The sequence below is a fragment of the Prunus persica genome, chromosome G8 (genome assembly GCF_000346465.2).
Source record: "Prunus persica cultivar Lovell chromosome G8, Prunus_persica_NCBIv2, whole genome shotgun sequence".
Classification (NCBI taxonomy): Eukaryota; Viridiplantae; Streptophyta; class Magnoliopsida; order Rosales; family Rosaceae; genus Prunus; species Prunus persica.
In genome coordinates, this window is record NC_034016.1 from 20,871,955 (window position 1) to 20,898,238 (window position 26,284).

At 37.4% G+C, this 26,284-nt stretch overlaps 3 protein-coding genes across 5 annotated transcripts; 2 read left to right on the forward strand and 1 right to left on the reverse strand.

The window, feature by feature from the left end:
* LOC18767410 (sulfate transporter 3.1) lies at positions 3,531–9,401 on the forward strand. The gene is made up of 12 exons (XM_007201675.2): positions 3,531–4,242; positions 4,447–4,654; positions 5,213–5,384; positions 5,858–5,923; positions 6,688–6,801; positions 7,488–7,604; positions 7,701–7,827; positions 7,934–8,220; positions 8,312–8,502; positions 8,599–8,684; positions 8,784–8,860; positions 8,966–9,401. The coding sequence occupies exons 1-12, from the start codon at positions 3,900–3,902 to the stop codon at positions 9,152–9,154; spliced, it is 1,977 nt and encodes a 658-aa protein (XP_007201737.1). The 5' UTR covers positions 3,531–3,899; the 3' UTR covers positions 9,155–9,401.
* LOC18766799 (protein ANTAGONIST OF LIKE HETEROCHROMATIN PROTEIN 1) lies at positions 15,947–18,224 on the forward strand. The gene is made up of 2 exons (XM_007201007.2): positions 15,947–16,179; positions 16,778–18,224. The coding sequence occupies exons 1-2, from the start codon at positions 16,041–16,043 to the stop codon at positions 17,830–17,832; spliced, it is 1,194 nt and encodes a 397-aa protein (XP_007201069.1). The 5' UTR covers positions 15,947–16,040; the 3' UTR covers positions 17,833–18,224.
* LOC18767555 (protein NETWORKED 1D) lies at positions 18,235–25,986 on the reverse strand. 3 transcript variants are annotated; one of them, XM_020570181.1, is made up of 5 exons: positions 25,744–25,986; positions 25,292–25,363; positions 24,928–25,169; positions 20,171–24,399; positions 18,235–19,525 (listed from the first exon to the last, which is right to left on the reverse strand). In XM_020570181.1, exons 3-5 carry the CDS (start codon positions 25,028–25,030, stop codon positions 18,458–18,460), a joined length of 5,400 nt encoding a protein of 1,799 aa, XP_020425770.1. In that variant the 5' UTR covers positions 25,031–25,169; positions 25,292–25,363; positions 25,744–25,986; the 3' UTR covers positions 18,235–18,457. The 3 variants fall into 3 exon arrangements, with proteins under 3 accessions (XP_020425770.1, XP_020425771.1, XP_020425772.1); XM_020570182.1 differs by having other exon boundaries at positions 25,292–25,359; positions 25,744–25,965; XM_020570183.1 differs by lacking the exon at positions 25,292–25,363 and having other exon boundaries at positions 25,744–25,965.

The following is a 26,284-nucleotide window of genomic DNA, read 5'->3' on the forward strand; positions in this document are numbered from 1 at the left end:
TTAAGACCAGACATACACATGTGTTAAACATGATTAGTAATTATAATTAGAAACCCCTTTAGATATATAAATTTGAATCTTGATGCCAAATATATAATGGCATGCAAAAACGTGATGAACAACCAGTGCGCATGCATAAATAAGTTAATTACGACCAGTTGGATTGGGCGGTCGAAATGTCAACGGCTATACATACATACATACATAAACAGTTCCGATCTCTTGGACCACAGGAGTCCAAGAGATTGTGGTCACCCACCGTTGGATATTAATCCAATGGTTCAAAATGATATATATAAATGCAATATGACATAAATGATTATTACCCGATTCAAGTCAACCGTTGAATTTACATCCAACGGTGGGTGACCATAAATCTCTTGGACTACAGGGGTCCAAGAGATCAGGACTGCATACATAAATACATATATATATGCAGTGGCGGATCCAATAAATTTTATCTTTTTAGGGCAAAATTAAGCTCTAAACATATGACTACAAATGCTTTCATTTGTAGCAAAAAAATAATAATAATATTATCAATCATAATTATAATGTTATTATTAATACAGTCAAATACATTTTTATCATTGTATACAACCTCTAACAACTAAGTCGTTATAGAGAAGACGCATAATAGACTAGAACAAAATTTGAAAATTGAGAAATTAGAGCTCATATTGTGTATCAATATTTGGCTATTAGTTAATTTCTTTATTTTTTATTTTAAACGACTCTCGAGAACGACCCATTTTGAGGAACTCAATCTGTTGCCGACAAGCCAACTTAGTTGATTGCCCCTGTATACCTAACTCAACCCCTTATGTGAGGGCAATGGCCTTCACTGGCCCCTTGCTAGATTCGCCAGTGGGTGCATGAGTGTAAAACCATTTGGGTGTAAAAGTCAGTGTAGCTCATACATGTATGCGTAGAGAGACAAGCATACACCACATCATAACATAAATCGTTTTTTTTATTTAGAGAATCTCGATGATACGAGGGAAGATGTTATTAATCACCAATAGAAAAAAAGGAAGGACTTGACGCTTATCCTGATTATTAATTAAAATGTCCTTAATAATATTTGGTGATTCCTCAACCCACTCCATTCTAGAAAAACAATTATATAAAATTTCCAGTTAACTAAATCATTGATCTTTTGCTTGTTTAAAATTTTTTTTTGAATAAATAAATAAATAACTCAACATTGACAAGCTGGTTTCAATATATTCCCATCAACAAATTATGAGCTATATATATATATATATATATATATTCCATTCAAGGCTTTTAAACAAAATCCTCTTCTTAATTGTTTTTTATTTATTGGTTAAGCTTATCCTCTTCAATTATTCACACGAAATTATTGTATTGGATACAGGCTTATATTATTTTGAGACGAGAACGAAAGTCTTTAGATAACCTTAATTAGTTGTCCTACTTTGTCTTGTGGAATATAAACCTCGCGGCATATATGCATAAACTCTACATTCTAAATCTTTGTTCGTTTGTTTGTTTGTTTTTTTTTTAAATAAGTGATAGTATATTATTGATGAACAAACAAAAATACAAAGCAACTATGTGTCGAATATAGGTAAATCTTCTTCAGTGACTAAACACAATAACATGTTGAACTGATCTAGAGATAATCATGCACAACCCAAATAATGACTAAATTCCCGATTCAGCAACCCGAAACACATGTACTCAGACCCACAATACAAATTTGTTGTGCAATGGCAGAAAAAGGTAAATCCATATGTAAGAGTATCTCTAACCGATATGTCAAAAGTGCCACATAGACATTTAATGGCTAGAAATAACATCTCACATCACTCCAACCGAATTGTCAAAGCTGATGTGGAATGAAGGCTGGAAGTTCAGCCGTTACTTTTGATATCCCATTCATTTATTATTTTCTTCTTTATCTTAAATGATTTGACTGTTACAAATTTTTTCCTTCTTTCTCTTTCCAATTTATTTCATATCTTAAATGAACACTGAAATATAATAAAATAATGATTTAATTTAACATATCAGGTGGAGTAAAATTGTGTAATTGTCAAATTGATACATGAGCCATCAAATTTAAATTTTATGTTTAGTATTTACATCTACTTTGGAGATGCTCTAAAGTATATATGGTCAAATTATCATGTTTTTATATATATACATGCTCATAATGATTATTATTATGGGATATAATTAACCTCATTCATTCCTACCCATCTCCTTAATAATTAATTAATTAATTAGGTTGTGTTTGAGTTTGTGAGTCTCTGTACTCAAATGGGCTAGTTGCTTTTATTTTAGTGATCGGTTTCTAAATACAGACAATTATTCCAATCACGGGATGTTCTCGAATTAAGGGTCAGGATATGACATAAATACAATCGGATTAAGGTACAACATACGAGTTAAAATGTTGAGTTCGTAGACCACAGGTTGAAAACTTGGATTGGTGGACAGTGCTGTGGCGTTTCTTCTTCCACATCAGCAGTGAGACGTCAAAATAGGCCGTGAAAAAGCAACAGTTGTTATGCATTACGTGGATAATCACACGCTGAAGCGTGTTTCAAATTTGACCCGCTATTTTGGATTGATCGACTACATTTGTGTGAAAGATAAAAAAATCGACCTCGTTTTGGTCAAATTGGCAAAGGCCCACACTCAATAAGTGAACATTCAGCCCCTCTCTTTTTTATACAAGTGATAATTATTCTAAATTAATACAATTTTAAAAAAAAAAAAAATTTGAGCGAAAGGCATGCTCATTAATATCATGACTAACTAATCTAACTCACGTCTGTGAAAAATTATTATAATTTTGTCTTTAAGAGGAGTCTTGTTTTTGTAATATATGAGGATGATTGGAAATGGAAAAAAGATAGTGTACCATGACATATGCAATTACTTATTAAGATCAGACGTAAGCATAGGGGCAAAGGGTAATTATCAAAGTAAGCATTTTGACAATGATTTCCTCCTTCGGCCCAAACAAAAAACAAAAAGAGTATGATTTTCTCTGGTCGCCGACTTTGATTATTTGACTGATCTATACACAAGGAATAATGCATATGAAAAATATCAAGCAAAAATGTTAGGCACATTGATTTGAATTTGAAACTAACTAATCACAAATCCAATCAGACCTTCTGAACACGTAATGAAATTAAATCCACTTCATTCAATTTTTAGGAGTTGGGACCTAAATAATCAAAGAAAAACCTAAACTGATGCATGCCAATTACCAGCAAACTTTAACCGTCAAAAACTAATCAACTAACACGTGTTAAAGCCTAATCATGCCACGGTGGCAAGTATGAAGTAGTGCACCCATGCATAATATATCTTTATCCTTTGAGAATTTAAAATAAAATAAAATAATATCTATATAATAATATACGTGAGCTTCCTGGATTTTGCCTCCTCCTCATCGTGCAGAGGAGGAGAACACAACGCAAGTGAACAAAATAGAGCACGAGGTGTTCAATGCAGCTATCAAATTTGAAAACCCTGCTCTGACGTGTCCCTCTATGATCACTAATATGAGTGGGCCCCAAAACGCACTCTCTTGAGAAAGAAAAATTAATAATGAAAAATCCCACACAACACAATCACACCGTCCTCTCCACTTATATAAATTGCCATAAGCAATCACACACTTCTCTCAGTCTCAGCTGCGCTCTCTCTCTTCTTCCTCCTCCTTAATTTCTCACCCACCTCTCTCTCTCTCTTCTTCCTCCTCCATAATAATTTCTCACCCACCTCCTCCAAAACTGTACCCAAAAACCTTTTAGCATTTCCAAATCGGTGCACAACATCCAACTTTTGTACCCCTTGTATTTCTAATTGTACCACCTTTTCCTAGCTAGCTAGCCTTTTTTTATTTTCTTATCATGGGTAACGCTGATTATGTGTGCCCTTCAACAAATGTGGAGGGTGAGTCTCCTCACCGAGTTGCAATCCCTCCACCTCAACCCTTCGTCAAAACTGTGAAAAACTCTCTCAAAGAGACCTTCTTCCCCGATGACCCTTTGAGGCAGTTCAAGAACCAGCCAGCTTCAAGAAAACTTGTTCTTGGCCTTCAATACTTCTTTCCAATATTTGAATGGGGGCCTCGCTACACGCTTGACTTCTTGAAATCCGATCTCATCTCCGGCATAACCATCGCCAGCCTCTCAATCCCTCAGGGGATTAGCTATGCCAAGCTTGCAAACTTGCCACCAATTCTTGGCCTGTGTGAGTAGCAGTTGTACAATTCTATAGTGTCTTCTTCTTCATTTCTTTCGTTTCGTTGTTCCCACTTTCAGTTTGTCATCGGCATTTATGCACTCGAAAATAAATTAATATTTATAGGATACATGTTGCATGTGAGAGTTGGGTTGTGATCAGTTATTATAAACTTCGTCTTAATTATAAATAATATAAATATTTTTAATGCAGATTCAAGCTTTATTCCACCATTGGTTTATGCCATGATGGGAAGCTCAAGAGATTTGGCTGTAGGGACAGTGGCTGTGGCTTCACTTCTCACAGCTTCAATGCTGGGGGCTGAGGTCAATGCTGTGGAGAACCCTACCCTATATCTTCACCTGGCTTTCACAGCAACCCTCTTCGCTGGAGTTTTCCAAGCTTCCTTGGGCTTCTTGAGGTCAGTAGTTTTCTTATATTTTCCTCCCATAAATATCTGTTATGGTAGGTTTAGTGCAGTAATTAGCTAATTTGACGCAACTTAATAGATTTAAGTAGTGGGAACAATAAGACAAATTAGCTCAAATTGATATAGAAAAGGTAAACATTTTGTACTTGCTTTCTGGAATTTTCGTCATTTAGCACAATTTAACTTTTTCCTGTTCAATAATTAGACTAATGAGATTCGATCGCTCATTGTTTTCAAGAATCTGCAGACACTGATTGATCCACAGCCAGCTTCACAGATTTGTAAATAATTTTTTTTTATATATAAAAAAAACACACTTGGATAATAAGGATCCAAGGATATAAATTAAATTTGATTTAAAGAGTGTTTTTTCCCCTTTTGTTATATTTTTTAAACTATTCTAACACACGAGAAGGAGGTTTGAACCTATCTTGAAAACGGCGGACACCCGTCTTGACTGACCGACCTACCGCATTTGATATTATTATGTGTTTTGCATGAATGAATATATATACATATATGTATATGATTGATTGGATTGGATTGCAGGCTGGGTTTTATCGTGGATTTTCTATCACATGCAACGATAGTAGGGTTCATGGCAGGGGCAGCCACGGTGGTGTGCCTGCAGCAACTAAAAGGGATTCTTGGGCTTGACCATTTCACCAATGCGACCGACGTTGTGTCAGTTATGCGTTCTGTCTTCAGCCAAACACATGAGGTTGATTGTCTTGTCCCTTTCCTCCCATTTCTCAGCCACACAAAATTAATCAAACAGCTCTTTTCTGTTTTTTTTTTTTTTGGTCTGATATCATCAAAACACCTCAGTCCATCACAAGTAATACATCAAAACTGCCTTTTCTTTATGTTTAATTTAAGTCATCAATCTTGTTTTGGGAAAAAAAATTTATTGCGCACATATGCAACCCTAAACAGTTGTTAATCACACGCGTTATATGATCATGAAAGAATTTGACATGTGTTAGCGTCGTAGTATGAATATCTTCTTAAATTAAAAGAAAAAAAGAAAGTTGAGGGGTCATTTTCTTAGTGTTTGTTTTTATTTGACAAAGGCTATGGAAGAATTTAATTAAGCAAGAAAGTTTGAATATTAATTGGATACAATTATATTGCTCAAGTGGGTTTGAGTTTTATAATTCTTTCTAACAATGATTTGATGGTTGTTTGTTGCAGTGGAGATGGGAAAGCGGAGTTTTGGGATGTTTATTTCTCTTCTTTCTCCTCGTCACCAGATACTTTGTAAGTGAATATCGAACCCATATCTTTTATTTCCCTTGTTTATTATATTAATTTCAGATATTTATTTCTTTAATTCAACAATCTGTCACGCAAGTATATGCCTGATGTGATGGCCCAGCAATTTAAAAATATAACAGAGAATTGGAAAGATTGTTTAATTCGATTGGATTAATAGGACCATCACTTAGATAATTTAATAGAAATTAAGTTCCAATTTAGTCAAAAAAAGTTTCAAGAAACTACTTAGCATCCGACTTTGTAGACCCCTCTATTTTCCATGGATTGGTACCAACCAACTTCCTTTTTAAAACTTCCTTTTTGCTAGATCAAAATTCTCGTTTCATTTTCAACTATAACCTACTCCCACTTCAAATTAAGTAACATAAACTCTCAAAGATTATCGACTCCGGCCGAGCTGCATGCAACCTCGTTAAAATAATGAGCAATGCTAGACGTACCACATTTGAATATCACTTTGTATACCACCTCTCTAATAGAGGTGAAACCCACCAATATAATGGAGTTCACTTCTATTAAAAAGGTGTACATAATATAGTATATAAATGTGGACCAACATTTTTATAAAATAATAGTAGGATTAATTAATAAAACTTAATTAATCCATGGCTGCCAATATATTAAGCATTGTTTTGACTCCAGGACTGGCCTCTCTGGTTTTGTTTATGTCAGAAAGGTGAATTTTAAAATGCTAATGTGGCTGATACAGTTTCTTTGTCTTTATGTTGGGCAACATGGTGATGCAGAGCAAGAAAAAACCCAGGTTCTTTTGGATATCAGCCATGGCACCTCTCACGTCAGTCATATTGGGAAGCGTTCTGGTTTATCTCACCCATGCTGAGAAACATGGCGTTCAAGTGGTGAGCACTCCTATTTTAGAAGTCATATTTATTTTCCACATTATGCAATTAGATTATCAAGTAACGAGAGAAATAGACAGAACAAAACGAGCAAGAGAAAAACACTAGTATCGGCTTTCTTATCATGTTACAATTGGTATACATCAAAACCTACCATGTGTTACGAATTCTTATTTATAATTAAGATTCTATGACACATGATATATTTTAACTGGACGGTATTCAACGCAACCATGACAAAATTAGAAAAAAAATCCTAGGAGTCTTGTGATCACCAACTATAGTGGCCTAGTGAGGAGAACGCAGCAGGAACAGATTGGACCACCATAAAAGTTACAAAAGCAGGTCCATCTCCCATGTGGTTAGAGAGGCCTTAGGCAAAAACTAGTCTTGGGCCACCCCATAAATAATTATTTAAGCACTCTGTCTACATTATTGAGCCCCGACCAATAATAGAATTGGGTAGAAATTGTGTGGGCCCCTAAAGTTTGCTATGTTTGCCCTCTCTCCCGTGGCATCAGAGACAGTTTTTTGGACAAAAGAGACAGTTCTGGTTGATTGGTCATTGTCAATACCTTTTCCATTTAATTTATAAAAGCTTTTTGTATTTTGTATTTTATTTTGTACCTAATGACAAATTTTTCTAATTAATGCCTGAATTTTCTGGTGGATATATATTTGTTCAGATAGGAAAGCTGAAGGAGGGGCTTAATCCAATGACCTTTGGAGACCTTGTGTTTGTGTCTCCTTATCTGACAACAGCTTTCAAAACTGGCGTCATCACTGGAATCATCGCTCTTGCGGTAAGTAATTAACATAATTCTTTAATTACTGATATTGATTAGGCCAGTTGATCACGACAATAAACATGTTGTATTGCAACTAATTGCTATGTGCAGGAAGGAATAGCGGTAGGGAGAAGCTTTTCCATGTTCAAGAATTACCACATTGATGGGAACAAAGAAATGATTGCCATTGGGATGATGAACATTGCTGGTTCTTGCACTTCTTGCTACCTCACCACAGGTTAATCACTCATCATACACATTTAATACTAATTAAATTAAGGGGTTTAATGTTAAGTAGATTCATTTCATGTTGCTAATTAAGCAATTTCTTCATCAATTTACAGGGCCGTTTTCCAGATCAGCAGTTAACTTCAATGCAGGATGCAAGACGGCAATGTCAAACGTTATCATGGCCATTGCGGTTATGTTCACATTGTTGTTCCTCACTCCTCTGTTCCATTACACTCCCCTGGTTGTGTTGTCTGCTATTATAATGGCCGCCATGCTCGGCCTCATAGACTATGAAGCCGCAATTCACCTCTGGAAGGTTGACAAGTTTGACTTTGTTGTCTGCATGAGTGCCTATATCGGCGTTGTTTTTGGCACCGTTGAAATTGGACTAGTCTTAGCGGTACGTATCATTATTGTGCGTGACAGCAACACAATATCTAACAACTTAAAACTACGCATTAGAACTAATATTTCTTTTTTCTTCTGTGTAGGTTGCAATATCTGTGATAAGGGTACTTTTGTTTGTGGCAAGGCCAAGGACTTTTGTTCAAGGAAACCTTCCGAATTCCATGGTTTACAGAAATGTTGAGCAGTATACCAATGCAATCAATGTTCCTGGAATTCTCATACTTGAGATTGATGCTCCCATTTACTTTGCAAATACCAACTACTTAAGAGAAAGGTACTAATTAAATAAACCTGAACACACTCTTTCATGTTATGATCAAATTTAAAAATAATAATTTGAAAGTTGACCCAAAGTCCTATTTGTTTTCAGGATTACAAGGTGGATAAATGATGAGGAAGATAGGATCAAATCTGCAGGGGAAAGTAGCTTACAATATGTGATATTGGATATGACTGGTAATTAAGGGAAACAAATAGATATATATATATATATAAAGAAAATTAATGTGACATTTTTTACCCTGAAATTAATTTGTTTTCTGGATTAATTTGCAGCTGTTGGTAACATAGACACAAGTGGGATAAGCATGTTTGAAGAGGTCAAAAAGCTTGTTGACAGAAGGGGGCTCCAGGTACAAAAATTTGCAACAGTCTTTCAATTTATCAAATATTTCCTTCCAAATTTTTTTTCATCTGTTTATATAACTCTATAATTTTGTTCCCATTTCTGTGTTTAGCTTGTACTGGCGAACCCGGGAAGTGAGGTGATGAAGAAGATGAACAAGTCAGAGTTTATTGAGAACATAGGTCAAGAATGGATTTATCTCACAGTTGCAGACGCTGTTGCAGCATGCAACTTCATGCTTCACTCCACCAAGCCCAACCCCGGCAAAGATCAAGAACCAGCTGCATGGAACAACGTTTGATGGCTTTGGCTGGCTACAATGTGAATTTATGTATCAGAAAGATATCCACATAAAAATGAAGACTCGTTTGAATTAAGGAGAAATGAGTCTCATCATTTGTGTGTTAAGTTTGCTCAAGTCAGAGTTGGAAGCATTAATTTTTTCCACCTTCCAACATAATGTTATTTGGAGAATATTGTATACCACTACATAATGAAATTAAAAATATTGGAGATCAACAACTCTTCGAAGCTGAATTACAAGAAAACGCATGCTTCCTAGCCATTACAATATTCTTCTTAATTACTTCAAAAATCTAAATACAAGCTCACATAATGACTTCTCTTACTCTAACCAAGGCTACAAGTGGCCAGTTCTTTCATTTTTTTTATAAAATCGATAGTCTAAAATATCTAATCTATGGGAGGGGGATTCAAATTTGGATGCAAAAGAGCGGGCTCGCTGCCCTGGCCAATTTGCCTGACGGCTAATTCTTTTTCCATTTCAAGCACACATACTTGGAAATTATGGTTGCAGTTTGCAGTGTGATGTTGGAGTGTTGCCTTCATCTCCTCAATATGGATTCTCAGTTGTTGAGAAGTACGCTACTAAACTAATGGTTGTTTCAATTATATATTTGAATCATTTCTGAAGTTTGGGATGCATAGATTTGATTTCTACTCCATTAGTAAATGCATATTAGGTTTTAATTGTTTGTTCTCTTTTCTCTAAGTACAGGAATGTAGTAAATATAGAGAAACGAAAACTTTTACTCCTCTTTTGAAACCAAGAGAAGAAAAGAAATTGTTGCTTTCTCCAGTAAATATATGTACTTGAGAAACAATTTTGGTCCAGGTAGTTTCTGAACCTCTGCATTTTAAATTGAAATCACATGCATAGAATGCATTACTCTTTCCAGAAAGAAAAAACAGAAGATCATATTTCAGATAGGGCGCATGATGTGTTTAAGATATTTCATGTTATTTGTTATTATTAACAGTGGCTTTGAAAACAATATATATATACATAAACACTTAGTGCCGATCTTGGTGTTCTGATTCCGAAAAGGCATATTCCACTTCTCTATCAATGCCCTTTTTTTTTTTAATAGGTGCAGGGGTCTTTTTTGTTGAGAAGTCTTAGCTGGGCTGAATAGTTGAGAAGAGGTGAATATAGCCTTCAAATCCCTTTCCATTATCATGACTTGCTTATCATTGGTCGTTGGAGTAAATGAGTTCGTTACACTTGGGTTATGAGAAAGAAAAATTTCTTTTGTGTAGTTGAGTCTAACCATTGTAGGGACCAAGTTCAGGCAAGCTCGTGTGCACAATAGAATAGGATATCGGCTGTATAATTGTCGATTGAGTGATTTGGGCTTGGAGATCAATGGTTTAGACAGGACGACTAGTAAAAGGGGAATATGAATTTGGGAATGTTACGGGTGTTAGTTTATGTAATAGGGCATTCAGAATCACAGTGGCAAAATGCAGGGTGTGGGACATGCAGATTTGCTTGCCCTATTATATAAATTAACGGGTTGGGTAGAATTGAAGTTCATTCATGCATTGCATAATTTTATAAATCTCACTAATCACATAAGACACAGGACCCCTAATGAGCTTGTAGTGCTCACCCCTTATTAAATCCATTGCAGGTTTTGAATTTGAGGTTTAATTTGTGACCTAGAAACAAGAAGAACGAGTTGTAGATAGTTTTGGACGTCTGTTGTAAAATAAATAAATTAAGAGAGTGTTTCTTTCCTGTTATTTTGCTTGAAAAATCACAATGTAAATTACTTTGGTTTAAATAAAGGTTTCTGTTCAGTTTTCATGTTTCTTGTTATTTAAATTTTTAGTTTTAGTTTTTCTTTACCTTACACTTCTATAAGAAGGGAAAAAAAAATTGGGGTGTGACAAGCACTTCTTAGGGAATACTCTGTTCTTCTTCCAGCGGATCTTTCGGCGGCTCTTTGGATTTCTACTACATGGCTTAGCGTGAGAGGCTTGTGTTGTGGGAGCTAAGAATCCATAAGTTTAGCAAGAGAGAATGATTTGCTTGAGGAATTGATGATTATTGTAGTGTATTGTGGAATGATTGGGTGGTGTTTTGGGAAAAGTATGGGAAGGGTTATGCTTGAGTCTGGTACTTCTTAACAGCTTGAGGATGGGCTTTTTATTGCTGATGTGTTTTGTGTTTAAGGATTTGGATATTTGGATCAGCATGGTAAGGCCTAGTTTTGGGTGTTTCTAGAGGGATGAGCTTGCCTCTGCTGACTTGGGTTGTTTATGGGTTTGGAAAGGCTAAAGCTTGGGTTTCTGGGGTTTTTAGGCAACTTGAGGATGAGCTTGTCTTGGCTTGTTTCTGGGTGTTTGAAGAGGGTAAGCTTGCCTTTGCGTTCATTGTCCCCGTTTTTGGGTAACCAATGCCTCCCATTTATAGGCTCTGGAAGAGGAGCATGGTTGAGTCTTTGTCCTTTAATGCTGGCATATAAGACGTTGGAGGTTGAGTGTTAAATATAGTTTTTAATGATAGACGGTGAGACGGTGGAAGCTAGGTTTTAATGTTGGTGGAAGAGACTAGGGTAGCTCTGGCTTTGATGTTGGTGGTTCTATATGCTTACCCGTGTAATTGGGCCTGAGTTTTGATGTCCCTAAGCAGCCCAAAACTTCCACTCTTTAAACCCTTAACGGGCCTTATAAACACTTGTAACTATCCACACCACAACCCGCTCAGCAAGCTCTATGCATGCATGTAGTTTGGGCCCACTTAAGCGCGTCAGGTGGTTTAACTTTAACATTGGAAAATGTATTAGCTTGCGCATAGTTATTTGATATTTGCTTGGCATGGCATGTACACTATTTGATAATGTATAAAAAAATATTCGTATATTCATTTGGGAATAAATTCCCAAAATATAGCTTGGATTAGCATGTGACAACTATTGTACGTTATATTGGGCTTTGAATATTCTTAGGCTTCTCTTGACATTTTGGGCCTCAACGGCTGGCGAAATGATCTGTGTATACTAACTAGGATGTTATATTTCCTACTCAAAGGTTCTTAAACGGAGCTTTAAGCATTGATCAAAACTTCTACTCAACACCATTTGAGAAAAATATACTTGTAAGTGTCCAAAGTTGTTATTGTCATAATTATTGCTAGTGATTGTCTTGCATTTCCTACTGGAAATGGCTAGATGGTACCTGTAACACTGGTTATAGAAATATATGTGCACAATGAACCTCATCACAGTTTCACTTCATTCATATAATCTTCTTGTTCCACCTTTTAGTGTGATTCTTCTCTAGGTGGGTGACACCCTAGCCACACCTTTATATTCAAGTTTGGGGCACATTGTTTTGGTTACTTTTTCAGATAGGTGTATAATATATATTAAAAAGAATTAATATATATATTATTTTTATTTAATAATATGTGAAAATTATGTGTATAATATGTGAATTTTGTGTGTATTATTGAAAATTTTGTAAAAAAATACTTGTATTAAACATGAAAAATATGTAGTACTATTATACATTTGTTTTTTTTAAAAAATTTGTATTTTATCGAGTCTTCAAGACGTGTACGGAAAACGAAAGCATTATTGAAAAATACATACGTAAATATATAATACGAGTATTAAACGAGAAAATACTAAATTCTTTATAGAGATAATAACTCTGGAAAAGTAAAAAATCAAAAGAGGACAATAGAGACTCAAGTAATGGCCTAATAGTAATGGATAATGCTCTAAACTACTCTTATCGATAAACTAAAATCAGGGAAATAATTTTGCCCCAAAAAAAAAAAAAGATTCTCGTATAGCCGCGCGGCTATACCTTTTAAATATACCATACCATTTAAATATAATATTTAATTAGTATATACGGCTATACTAATTTTTTTTTTTTTTTTAAAAAAGGCCCAAAAATGGCTATACGAGCTTTACATTTCCCTCCCTGCCTGGCTCGCTTCACTGAATCACTTTTCATCAAAGTCTTCAAGTTCAAGGCCTAAAAAGAGGTGGGCAATTCCTCATTTGAGCTCTCATGGCGCCTCCCAAGAAATCAAAGAAAAGCAAGAAAGATAGGAAATTGAAGAAAAACTTAAGCTTGTTGGTTCCAGTCGAGCCTAAAGCTGCAAACTCTGACTGGTGGGATAGTTTCTTCAACCCAAGGTTTTTCTTTTCACTAAGCTCATTCTCCAATTACTCTGCTTCCTCCTTTTTAGTGGAATGCATTCAGATTACTTGTAGTTTTAACTAAATTATCTTTATATTTTGTTTATTTTGGAAAATCTATGATGCACCGACATGTAGAACAGGTGGTGGATTTTGTTATGTAACGTTAAATTCCGTAATGATGTTCATAATTAGAGCACAAAACCTATAAACTGTGCTTTTGTTTAGTTAGGCTGTTGGAAAAATCGGCCTAGGCGCTAGGCGGCCGCCTAGGCGGGTCTAGGCGGCGCCATATTTTTTTTCCTGACTTTAGCTAAATTATGAACTCGCTTCAATTTCTGATTGCCGCTATAAGAATACTGGGTTCTGATATGTGTTTTGCATCCTGAAAAGAGAAAGATGTGGTCGAAAAGTTATTGCTAGGGGGAGCAATAGAGATTTTAGTCTGTAAAAGTAGCCTGTAATTGTTAGGAATCTGGTTTAGCCTAAGTTGGATGAGTAGTTGGAAATCCTGACTGAATCAGACTTGGGGAATATACAAATACAGAAACACATAGTCGGGCTTTGCTTGTTTTTATATGGAAGCAAGTTTTTCTGTCTTCCTATTTCCCTTTTTATATATTTTTTTTTTACTTTTTTTCGAGTTGATTTCTGTTTTGAACTTTCCATGATAACTTAACTTTATTCTGTTTTGGTGATGTAATTCATCTGTGCAGATTCTTCACTATCCAATGATGAGGAGGAAGGCTTTGAGTATTTCTTTAGGGTCTCTAAGAAGAGTTTTGACTATATCTGTTCCCTTGTAAGAGAAGACCTTGCGTCGAGGCCGCCATCAGGTCTCATCAACGTAGAAGGAAGCCTTCTTAGTGTTGAGAAACAGGTTGCAATCCCCCTAAGAAGGTTGGCATCTGGTGAGTCTCAAGTATCAGTGAGAGCTGCCTTTGGAGTCGGCCAGTCCACAGTTTCTGAGGTGACTTGGAGAGTTATTGAAGCATTGGAAGAACGTGCCTTCTAACAACTTAAAACTACGCATTAGAACTAATATTTCTTTTTTCTTCTGTGTAGGTTGCAATATCTGTGATCAGGGTACTTTTGTTTGTGGCAAGGCCAAGGACTTTTGTTCATGGAAACCTTCCGAATTCCATGGTTTACAGAAATGTTGAGCAGTATGCCAATGCAAGCAATGTTCCTGGAATTCTCATACTTGAGATTGATGCTCCCATACCAACTACTTAAGAGAAAGGTACTAATTAATTAAACCTGAGTAAGAACTAAAGATTTGGGGCTTAAGATAGATAATAGCAAGCACAGGGACTAAGGTTTTGTTGAGTTGTTCTTGAGGTGATTGTACTATCTTCTTGTTTTCTGGTCATATTTATGTTCTAGTGAGCCAGAACTAAAGATTTGGGGCTTAAGATAGATAAGTGGCTTATCTATGGGACTGGGAAAGAGACATCCCACTTTGTTTGAGAAGGTTTGAATCGGACATTTGATTTTTATGATGATTGCACAATTTTTCATCTACAAATTGATTGATTAACTAGTGTAGTGCTTCAAGTTACCAGTTGCTTCTAACCAAGGTGCTTTTTGATAGTGCCACCATACTAGTTAAACATAGAGACCTCTGTGTGTCATCCGTTTGATTCTAATAATTTCCAAGTGTTAAGTTGGTTAACTGGCCTAGCGTTTGAGCCATAAATTACTGAAACCGTCTCATGATGAAAGAATTGATTGCATTCTCATGATTATTTGTGATCATAGAAACTGCTTTCCAGAAATCCTTTAATCTTCTCTGATGTATTTTGTTTCATTTGTAGACACACAGGTTGGAGAGGACTTGATGAAGGCATCGTTGTAGTTGGGACTTGCATGGTTTTAAAAGCTACAATGGCTGGTTGCATGTCAACCACATCCAAAACAATTAAATCACGGAAAAAACACTGTCAGCGGGTCATCAAACGCCATAGAAAGGCAACCTGCTCCGCTTCAGATGGTACCAAGAAAAGAAATACCAGTTTCAAGAAAATAAATAGTGATGCAGGAGCTCGCGTGAGTGACTATGCTGTCAGTGAGTTTGTTCATGTGGACTTCGAGAATGGTGCAACAACTACTCATGCAGGGTCCTAACTACTTTGAGATTGATCTGGGCATTCATCGCTTCAACTACATATCAAGGAAGGGTCTCGAATTGTTTTGAGAACGTCCCCCAAAAACCGGAATAGCCGCTCGGCTATACTGTTATATCTCTGTTTAGCACGTATAGCCGCGCGGCTATACCTTGCTATACCCCCTTTTAAAAATATTCTTTTTACTATACCCCCTTTTGAAAATATTCTATTTATACAGTATAGCCGCGCGGCTATACCTTTAAATATTCTATTTATATTGTATACGCGGCGGCTATGCTGTTGAGTATTCTTTTCTTGGAGTATAGCCGTGCGGCTATAATCTTTTATTTATATTGTACAGCCAAACGGCTATACTGGTTAAATATTCTTTTTATAAAGTACAGCCGGTCGGCTATACTATCTTTTAAAATATTCTGTTTATGGATTATAGCCGGACGGCTAAACGTTAAATATTCTATTTATTAAAAATAAATAAATAAATAAATAAAGGCTATACAAGCTTTTACCTTTCCCTCGCTGCCTGGCTCGCTTCACTTCCCATCGAAGTCTTCAAGTTCAAGGCCAAAAAATAGGTGGGCAATTCCTCATTTGAGCTTCCATGGCGCCTCCCAAGAAATCAAAGAAGAGCAAGAAAGATAGGAAATTGAAGAAAAACTTAAGTTTGGTTCCAGTCGAGCCAAAAGCAGCAGATTCTGACTGGTGGGATAGTTTCTGGCACAAGAATTCTTCAACCCAAGGTTTTTCTTTTCACTAAGCTCAGTCTTCAATTACTCTGCTTTTTAGTGGAATGCATTCACATTACTTGTGGTTTTAGCTAAATTATCTTTAAATTTTGTTTATTTTGCAAAATCCATGATGCACAGACAAAATTCGGTAATGATATTCATTATTAGAGCTCAAAACCTATCAACTGTGCTTTTGTTCAATTAGCTAAATTATGAAATCGCTTCAGTTTCTGATGGCCGCTGTACGAAAACTGGCTTTTGATTATGTCTTTTGCATCCTGAAAAGAGAAAGATGTGGTCGAAAAGTTATTGCTAGAGGGAGCTATGGAGATTTTAGCCTGTAAAAGTAGTGTGTAATTGTTAGGAATCTGATTTGGCCTAAGTTGGATGAGTAGTTGGAAATCCTGACTGAATCAGACTTGGGGAATACACAGACACAGAAACGCATAGTCGGGCTTTGCTCGTTGTTATATGGAAGCAAGTTTTTCTGTCTTCTATTTGCCTTTTTTGTAGATTTTTTTTTTACTTTTTTTCAAGTTGATTTCTGTTTTGTAACTTTCCATGATAACTTAAATTTGTTCTGTTTTGGATATGTAATTCATCTGTGCAGATTCTTCACTATCAAATGATGAAGAGGAAGGTTTTAAGTATTTCTTTAGGGTCTCTAAGAAGACTTTTGACTATATCTGTTCCCTTGTAAGAGAAGACCTTGTGTCGAGGCCACCGTCAGGTCTCATCAACATAGAAGGAAGGCTTCTTAGTGTTGAGAAACAGGTTGCAATCGCCCTGAGAAGGTTGGCATCCGGTGAGTCTCAAGTCTCAGTGGGAGCTGCCTTTGGGGTAGGCCAGTCCACAGTTTCTCAGGTGACTTGGAGATTCATTGAAGCATTGGAAGAACGTGCCAAGCACCATCTCAAGTGGCCTGATTCCAACAGAATGGAAGAAATAAAGTCCAAACTCGAAGAAGCCTTTGGATTGCCCAATTGTTGTGGAGCCATAGATGGTACACACATCATTATGACCCTTCCTACCGTTCAAACATCAGACGATTGGTGTGACCTGGAGGATAACTACAGCATGCTCTTGCAGGGAATTGTTGACCATGAGATGAGGTTTCTTGACATTGTAACTGGTTGGCCTGGGGGCATGACGTTGTCTAGACTTTTAAAGTGTTCAGGATTTTTCAAGCTCTGTGAAGGTGGACAGCGTTTGAATGAAAATGTTAGAACTTTATCTGGAGGAGTAGAGATTAGAGAATACTTAGTTGGTGGGGTTGGCTATCCTCTGCTTCCCTGGCTCATAACTCCTTATGAAAGCAATGGCCTCCCAGCTTCCATTTCCGCTTTCAATGCCGTGCATGGGGCTGCAAGGTCACTTGCAGTAACGGCATTCTCGCAGTTAAAGGGCACTTGGAGAATCCTTAACAAGGTCATGTGGAGACCCGATAAGCGGAAACTTCCGAGCATCATCTTGGTATGTTGTTTACTTCACAATATAAGAATTGACAGTGGAGATATATTACAACCAGATGTTGCTTTATCTGGTCATCATGACTCGGGATATGGCGAACAATGCTGTAGGCAAGTTGATCCGTTGGGGAGGACTATGAGGGATATCCTAGTGAAACACTTGCTGCACAGCAAGCAGACCGCTGCACCAAAGTGATTCTTCTGCCAGTCTGGTTTAAATGAGTTGGAAGTTTGGAACGGTTTCATTCTGTAAAATTATTTGCTTCGGCAATTTGAGCGGCACCAGCCATATACCACATGAAATGCGGAATTGCTTCTCTTGTTCACATTGACTTGCATAAAAGAAATGTATGTATGTTTTTGACAGACTCTGAATCAGCCATCTTTGTATGGCGGCTTAGAAAGTAGAATGGAAGCTCATTTTGTCTGGGTCTACGAGAACTTGTAACACCAAAGAAGTTTAAAGCCAAAAATTTACCACATAAATAAAACATTTTTATTTTAAGTTGTGGCATACAACTCGCTACTAACAAAAAGTAAGACAAGCAGCAATATATATGTAAAATAAAAAAAATATGAAAAAAAAAAAGAAAAAAAAAAGAAGCAAACACCATCTGAGTGGGTTTCCTTTGATTAGAAGATGGGGCCTGGCATGTACAGCAGGATCTCAAAACTAAGCAAGACCCAATACTCCTCTCTATAAAATATGGCAAAACAAGTAGAGCTCTCTCTAAAAAGAAAAAACTTATGGACAATGAGACAAAACTAATGCCTCATCATTACTTTAAAACTATACCATGGGACCATGAAATTCCATTGCTTCAATCTCCCTTGGTTGGGGGCTGTATGCATGCACAGAAGGGCGCTTTCTTGCGTTTCTGGTTGGTTCTATTGCCACCATAGATATAGTCCCTCAGAAGAACTCTTGTTTTCCGCTCCGTGATCCTTGTTGATCCTCTGCTTTCTTTTTCACCATCAAGTTTCAGTAGAAGAAATTGCAGTTTCTGCACCTCCAACTGTAGCCGCCCGATTTTTTCGGACCCTCTTTTTGCTTGCTCTGAAAGTCTCCTTCTTCTCACACTCCCACTTTCATCTGACACTACACCCGAAGCTCCATCAGAGAACTGAGGACCATCTTCAACGTTCTTCATCAATTTTTGATTGACATCAAACAACTTAGTGATGGCCTCGTCAGCTTCTTCCAGCTGCCCCTTCACGTTTTCAAATTCAATACCTTTGCCCTTTTTGCTCTTTTCAGTAATCTCCACCTTCCTCTTCAGGTCTTCCACGGTTATTTGAAGGTTTGTCAACTTTTGTACATCAGAATCAAGTCTTTCTAGAATCCTTCTCTTGTTGCCTTCTTGACTGGGCTCTGTAAATCTCTTAGAGAGCTCTAATTTGTCCACGCCCAATTCCTTCTCAACCAATGATTCTGAAGAGGAATATTTATTCTTGTGTGCCTTTACTGCTTCAGTCTGACTGTGGTCAGTTGGTACAGCGTCCACCTTCTGGCCCTTGCCAACCATCAAATCAATGCTGGCATCCTGGTCAGTGGTTTCCCACAACTCAAGCATCTGACCATCAGCCTCTATGGTGTCTCTTCTGCTTATCCCATAGGATGAACACTCTGATATCTGATCAAGAATGATGTCTTTTGTCAGAATTTCATTTCCTGAGCCAGATATTTCACGCTTCTTCATAGTGTTACCAACCCCATCCCCGAATTTCTTTTCTACCTGATTTGCGGAAAAATGCCTTTCCTTTTCCACCATTGCCCTTTCAATAGCTTTAATTCTTCTGTGTAAATCCTGCAAGTCCGAAACACCATCTGATACCGTGGGCACTTGATCTCCATCCAAATGAGAGCTTTCAGCATGCAGAAAGTCATCCTGGATACAAGTGGAATATAGATGTGTCAAATTCAAATGATATCCAAAATCACATGCACCATTGAACTATTGAAATCAAATGCAACATGCCATAAGCTGAACAATTCATGTCCAGCCCAATGTAGATAGAAACCAGCTTACTGTCCATAAAATTTCCCAAAATTGAAGTACCAATTTTTTATTATAAATATATACGAAATTTGAGGCCTCAAAAGTAAAATAAAAGGAAGTACCACAAACAACTTGCATAATTCTGATGATAAACCATATATTCAAATACTGGCTCCGCAATTCATCTAATATAAAAAGTAAGTCTTTCAAAAGACTTTCTGGCTAGAAGACCATACACGATGGCATTGAAGCAAAGAACATAATTGCATTAGTGAGAACTCATGGGTGCACGTCTAGATGATTTTTGAAGAGTTCATAGAGGTTCAAATGAGGACAGAAAATGTGCAGAACCAATCAAAAACTGCTAACCCATTATGGATAAGGAAATAAATGGAGTAAAGCTTTAAGTTCCAGATAGAAAAAAAGAAGAGAGTATTGACGCTTTAATAAATGGATCATCACCTCAGTCTTGGGACAATTGAAACTTCCAATTTCCCATTGCAGAGGGAATGTATAAACAGACATGGAGATTACCTCTGATTCTTCTGTGTCTAGTTTATGTGATGTGGCATCTGCAAGCACATGCTTCTCAAGTGCTGTTGTACTCTCCTTCAAAGAGATGACAGCTGGAATATAGGCAGCCAACTGAGCTTGTAGCCCTCCATTTTCGTATTCCAGAGTGCTGATTCTTTCTTTCATAATTTTGCTCTCCATACCTCTGGAATTGCTTCTGTCTTCAAGGATCTGACATGCTTCAATGAGCTCGCGGATCTTTCCTTCAAACAATGTTTCACGAATGGTGGAGATCTGCAATTCACCAAAAAACGTGGCAGCCTGAGTCAACCACATTTCTATCTCTTCTCTTCCCTTTTGCAGTTCATTGATCAAACCTTCCTCTTTAATTTTAGTTTTTTCAGCTTCTTCATGAATTTTCTGCAGTTCTGACTCCAACTCTTGATTCGCTTCACGAAGGCATCCAGTCTCTTTGGCATAATGATCATTGTCTGCATATAGTCGGACAATCTGCTTCTCTTGATCTTCTAGTACCACGTTAGCCTCATCATACTTACCATTCAGATCTTCCACTAATGTATGCAACTCTTGCTTTTCACTCTGAAGTGCATTGAAGATCTGCTCTGCTTCCCGAAGCTCATTTTCTTTATGAGACAATGCATCCTTTGTATTTGCAATTTCACCATTCAATTGATCATTGACAGATTTAACTACTTCCAGCTCATTCTCTGACCTAATTAATGACTCCTTCAGATGTAAGCTTTCCATTCGTATAACTTCCAACTTCCCCTCCAATATTCTTACCTTATCTTCCAAGTCAGTATTGCCAAGATGAAGTTTATCCAAGTAGTCACTGAGCTCTTCTAGTTCCAGTAGCTTTCTGGAAATAAAATCCTTGAAAACAAGCGAAAGGTTACTGTGATATATTGTTTCACCAAACATGACACATTTCTCCTCTTCTAGGTTATGCTTCTCTTCCCCCAAATCCAATACCATTTTTGTCAAAGCTCCTTTATCTTCAAGTATCTTGGAATTCTCTTCCAATAGACTCTTGTATGCGCTTTGCAAGTCCAAGAACTTCTCATGCAGATTATCTATTTCGGTCCTCAATACTTCCTCTCTGTGATCACCCTCCACTACTTTCAATTTCAATTCTTCATTCATCTCCTGAAGTCTTTGAGCCCCACTCTGCAACACCAAGAACTTCTCAGATTGGGTCCTGAACTTTCCATCCAGGGTGTTTCTTTCTCTCATAAGATTTCCCGCATCGAGTTTCAGTTGGTCAAGCATTTCTATGAGAACTGACTTCTCAATAACCAACTGCTGATTTTCATCACGAATAACAGAGAGAGAATTTTGCGTGTCCTGAAGTTTGACAAGTATATGGTTAAGAAGCATTTCGTCTTGCTCAACCTTTTCTCCATACCCAAGGTTTGCATCAACGTCAACAGCCTTCAACACCTGATACAGCCCCATTCTCAGTACTTCCATTTGCAAAAGGAAGGATTTAATCTCCGTCTGTTGTTCAAGATTTCCATGCTCTAGGTCAGAAATCAGTTTCTTTGACATTTTGGATGCCTCCAAGAGATTCTGACGCTCAAACATGAGAGACAAGTTCTTTTCTTCCACATCTTCTACACATTTTTGCAAGACAAAGATTTCAATCTCCGCATTCACAGCTTTGTCTTGTTCCTCTTCGTATTCTTTCTTCCTGCACATACCTTCTGCTTGGAGCTGAGAGATCTGTGATTCCATATCAGCCATCTGGGTTTCACTCAACTGAACAAAACTGACATGTTTTTGTTTCTCAGAACCTAAGCAAACATGTAGCTCTTCCACTTTATGAAGTGCTGATTCTCTTTCCTTCTCCAGAACAGAGAGTTTCTCTAAATTTTCTGCATATCCTTTTTCCAGATCTTCCAGTCTTTGCCTAGTAGTGTCCAACTCAGAAGCTAAGCTTTCTCTCTCAGTCATCAGACCAGACTTCTCGTTATCAAGCAATAGGCATGACTCTTCTAAACTCTTTGATTTAACCCTCCAGCCTTCAAGTTCAGCATTTGCATCACAAAGGGAATTCTCCAAAAAGTTATTCTTTTCTGATGATTTCTTCAAATTCTCAGTCATAATCTGTAATTGGGAAATTAGGGCGGCATGTTCAGCAAGAAGAGTGCTTTTTTCTTCCAGAAGAGACTGACATGATTCTTCTAACTCCTTTACCTTCCCCCTAACCCCATCTAACTCAACGTTCAAATCAGAAAGGGAATTCTCCAAAAGAACATTTTTCTCCAGAAGTTTCTGCATGATTTCTAACTTTTCTAACAGGGCCACTTTCTCACTTCTATCAGCCTCACACGTCTGTTTTAGCTGTAGTTTTTCATCCTGTAATTCCTTCACAGATGACCCAAGGCACTCTGGATCCAAGCCAACTGACTCTACCTGCTCTAGCATAACTTGGTGTTTCTTGTTCAGGTCATTGAGTTCCTCTTTCAGACAATATATCTCTTGCTGAAGAGCATTTCTTTGGTCCACTCGAATTTCAACTTCCTCTTCAAGTTTCCTAACTGTCTCCCTCAAGATTAAGATTTCATCTTGTAGATTTTTTATTGACATTGATGAAGACAAATTGAGCTCACTTAGGCTCTTGTTTTCCTCCTTCACCTGCTGGACTTCATCCACCAAACCCTGATTACGAGTCTCCATGTCCTTAAGAATTAAAGCTCCATTCTGAAGCTCAGAAACCAGAGATCTAAGTTCCTCCTGGGATTGAGAATGCAAATGTTGCAGCGTTTGGAAAGCAGTTTCAGCCTCCATGAATCGCAAACGCTCTTCTTGTATGCAAGTCCAGAGTCTACCTAACTCCTTCTGCTTCTCTGTAAGCTCTTCACCTTGAGATTCCATTTTCTGCACCAAAGACTCCAACTCAGACTGGAGAGTCTGATTTGATTTTTCCAGCAGAAGGCACTTCTCTTCAGAACCCTTTAACTTCGCAACTCCGTCATCTATTTCAGAGTGTAGCCGTTGGGCCTCTTCTTGGGCACAAGAGAGCTTATGCTCCAGACTAGATATGGTTTCCAAGCACTGGTCGTACTGGAGAGCAGCAGCTTCCTTTTCTTCATTTAATGTGGCAATTGCTTGCTTCAAAGTTTCAACTTCATGTTCAGCTTTGACAGCTCGCTCGTTAATCCTTCTGGCATCCTCCTCAACATGAAGTATTTTATCCTCCAGATTTGATATCATCTCCAGACATTGTTTAAATTGTGCAAGTGCAGCTTCTTTCTCATCTGCCACCCTTGTAAGATCGTGCTTTAGAGCTCCTGCTTCAGTTTCGGCTTTACTAGCTCGATCATTGAGCTCTCCAGCATCTTTTTGGGCACAAGAGATACTGTTCTCCAGATTGGAGATGTTGTCCAAACATTGCTGATACTGAAGAAGACTAGCATCCCTTTCAGCCTCTAACTTGGTAAGTGCTTCCTTCGAAGTTTGAACTTCAGCTTCAGCTTTGCTGGCTCGTTCACTCAGTCCCCTGGAATCCTCATGTGCACGAGAGACTTCAGACTCCAAAATACTTAATCTCTCTAAACACTGTTGGTACTGAAGTAAGCCAGCTTCCTTTTCAGCTTCTAACTTAGCAAGGGCATTCTTTAAGTTTGAAATTTCTGTCTCTGCTTTACCCAGTTGATCAGACTCAGACAAGGATCGAGCCTTGAGGTCATGGATTCCGTTGTTATGCAAGCGGTGTTCCCTTTCTTCAGTGTCATGAAAATTGAGGCCTTTTTTCGCCCTTCCTTCTCCAGACCCAAATAGATCATTTAGCTGTTTCAAGCCCTTTCTGCTTGGCACAGAGTCAGATTCTTCTGTAAATGCTCCATTCCTTTTGACAGCATGGAAATGGGATGAGAGCCCCAGAGCATCTTTTTGCAATTCCTCAAGATCTAACAATGCCCGTATAGGAGGTGGCATCTCAGGTGTACGGGGATCAGCCTCACTAGCAGAGGAACCTGCAGGAGACTCATCTCCAAGTGCAAAGGGAACTTGGTTGGGAAATGCTTCTGCCATGGTCCGATGAGCCTGGCGCAGTGCCCCAGTTGCATGATCATATCTTTCAGCTAACGCACGGTATGCTCGGTAGAACTCTTCCACCAATTTCATTAATTCTGGGCGTTTTTTATAATACATCTCTGCCCTCCTAGCAAAGGAATCTGCATCTTCTTCAATTAGCTTGATCATGTGTTTGACTTTGGCATCCATATCTGTTCAAGAATTTGAAACATAATAAATTATACACACTTATACAAATAAGAGAGGGAGAGAGAGAGAGAGAGAGAGATGCACTAGATGAAACTGTCAAGTATTATGATTATCTTCTCAACACATCAGGATAACATTTGACAAGGCCAGTATGATCACACTGATATCGTTGAACCATCAACAACAGAAACTGAAAATCCCCCAGCTTATATACAGTTCTAAACTACTAACTACCTTAGATAAGGTCCAAGTTCTCACTAACTTGGATGAGATGCACAGTGGTTGAGAAGGGGTTAGATGCATCTTAACCATCCAACAATCCATGTTAAATCTAACAGTTAAGAAAAAAAAGTATTCTTTATATTTTTTAATTCTTTTTCTTGACAGAAAGAAGTAGAATCATGCCAGAATATGCAATGTGGTTTACATGATCAAAAATTTATGATGTCTGACGAGGGAGTTTCACTTTACTCCACATACATGAGAAACACATGAAACAAAATTGCAAATCAAACCAGTTATATACAAACCTGTAAGATTTTCCTGAAGCCATCTTGAATTCTTCGGGCTTATGTGGCTGTCCCACCACCAAGAATACTTACGTCTGGAGTCTGCTTGTGACGCAGTCGCCATAACTCTGGCCAATAACAGCACCACCTTCGAAACTGATGCGGTAATAGTCCGATCCACAAACCAACAACAACCAAGCCGAATTCAGTAATTCTTGGTAGGATGAAGCTTAGAGTACCTCTGGCTGCTCACACAGTCACACCTAATCACCAAAATCCACAATATGGTATCAGATGAATTAGAATACATGGTAGGTGGTGAGATCAGATTCTTAAAAAAAATAAAAATATATTTGTAGGAAAATTAGAAAAAACAAGCAAGTACCTGATCAATAAAACTCAAGTCCAGAATCATATGCTCAAATTGACTGATATCAACTAAGTTTCTACAAACTACCTGATCAAGGACACACCCAAAAGCAAAATGATCAGACTCTGGTCAAAAATTAACAAGTTCACAAGCTTCAGAGCATTACAAATCCACACGTCTTTTTCAATCAGCGTTGAAGCAAAAACTTCAGTGATCATGCATGATCCAGCTCACAGAGGATTAAGACAAACTGATCAAATAAAAATTAACACAATTTCCATGAAGCAGAAAGATTTTAATTGCCCAGAACCCAAAAATGAAAAATGAAAACAAATAAAGTCATGGGCAAGAGGATCAACTCCAAAAAAAACAAACAAATACATTGCTCCATGAAGATACACATAATGGGACCGATTTTCTGAATAGAATGAGTGAAAAATACAGGCAAAATGATCAAACAAACTTACCCAGAAGAAATTGAAACTATTTCTCTCTCTCCTTGTTCCTTATTTTGCGTTTTGATTGATTAGCAGCAGTGACAAAGCAACTTGAGCTGCTTTTGCTTTACTCTTTCTCACCCCATGTTTGTTAGATCGGTCGGTCTCCGTCTCAAAATGAATCTCTCTGTTTCTCTCACTGTGTTTGCTTTTCCTTTATGTTGTGGTTTGGTATTGGTACTGTTTCAGCTTTTTCTTATGCAAACTGTCAAAGATGAAACAAAATATATATATAATAATAAAGAAAAAAAAGTAGGTGGAAAAGACCCAAAAGAAAATACAGGGACTTAAAACCAAACGTTAATTGAAATTAATGCATTTTAATCCTTTATTTTTCAGATTTTATTTCCATTTTCGGTTTTTGGTGTGATTTTGGAAAATAAGAGCATTCCAGTTCTTTTCCTGAGACTAAACCCACTGATACTCCAGGAAAACATCCGAAATTACAATCCTACCCATTTGATTAGGATATCAAAAATTATTTTCCTTGGGTTTGCAGATGTTGGACTCG

Excerpts from the sequence above, each read along its gene's own strand:
- LOC18767410 (XM_007201675.2), top strand. The coding sequence starts at position 3,900 with ATGGGTAACGCTGATTATGTGTGCCCTTCAACAAATGTGGAGGGTGAG. Across the intron at positions 4,655-5,212 it reads GCTTCCTTGGGCTTCTTGAG|GCTGGGTTTTATCGTGGATT; the intron begins GTCAGTAGTTTT and ends ATTGGATTGCAG. Across the intron at positions 8,685-8,783 it reads TGTGATATTGGATATGACTG|CTGTTGGTAACATAGACACA; the intron begins GTAATTAAGGGA and ends ATTAATTTGCAG.
- LOC18766799 (XM_007201007.2), top strand. The coding sequence starts at position 16,041 with ATGGCGCCTCCCAAGAAATCAAAGAAGAGCAAGAAAGATAGGAAATTG. Across the intron at positions 16,180-16,777 it reads CAAGAATTCTTCAACCCAAG|ATTCTTCACTATCAAATGAT; the intron begins GTTTTTCTTTTC and ends TCATCTGTGCAG.
- LOC18767555 (XM_020570181.1), bottom strand. The coding sequence starts at position 25,030 with ATGGCGACTGCGTCACAAGCAGACTCCAGACGTAAGTATTCTTGGTGG. Across the intron at positions 24,400-24,927 it reads GCTTCAGGAAAATCTTACAG|ATATGGATGCCAAAGTCAAA; the intron begins GTTTGTATATAA and ends ATTCTTGAACAG. Across the intron at positions 19,526-20,170 it reads TAGACACAGAAGAATCAGAG|GATGACTTTCTGCATGCTGA; the intron begins GTAATCTCCATG and ends ACTTGTATCCAG.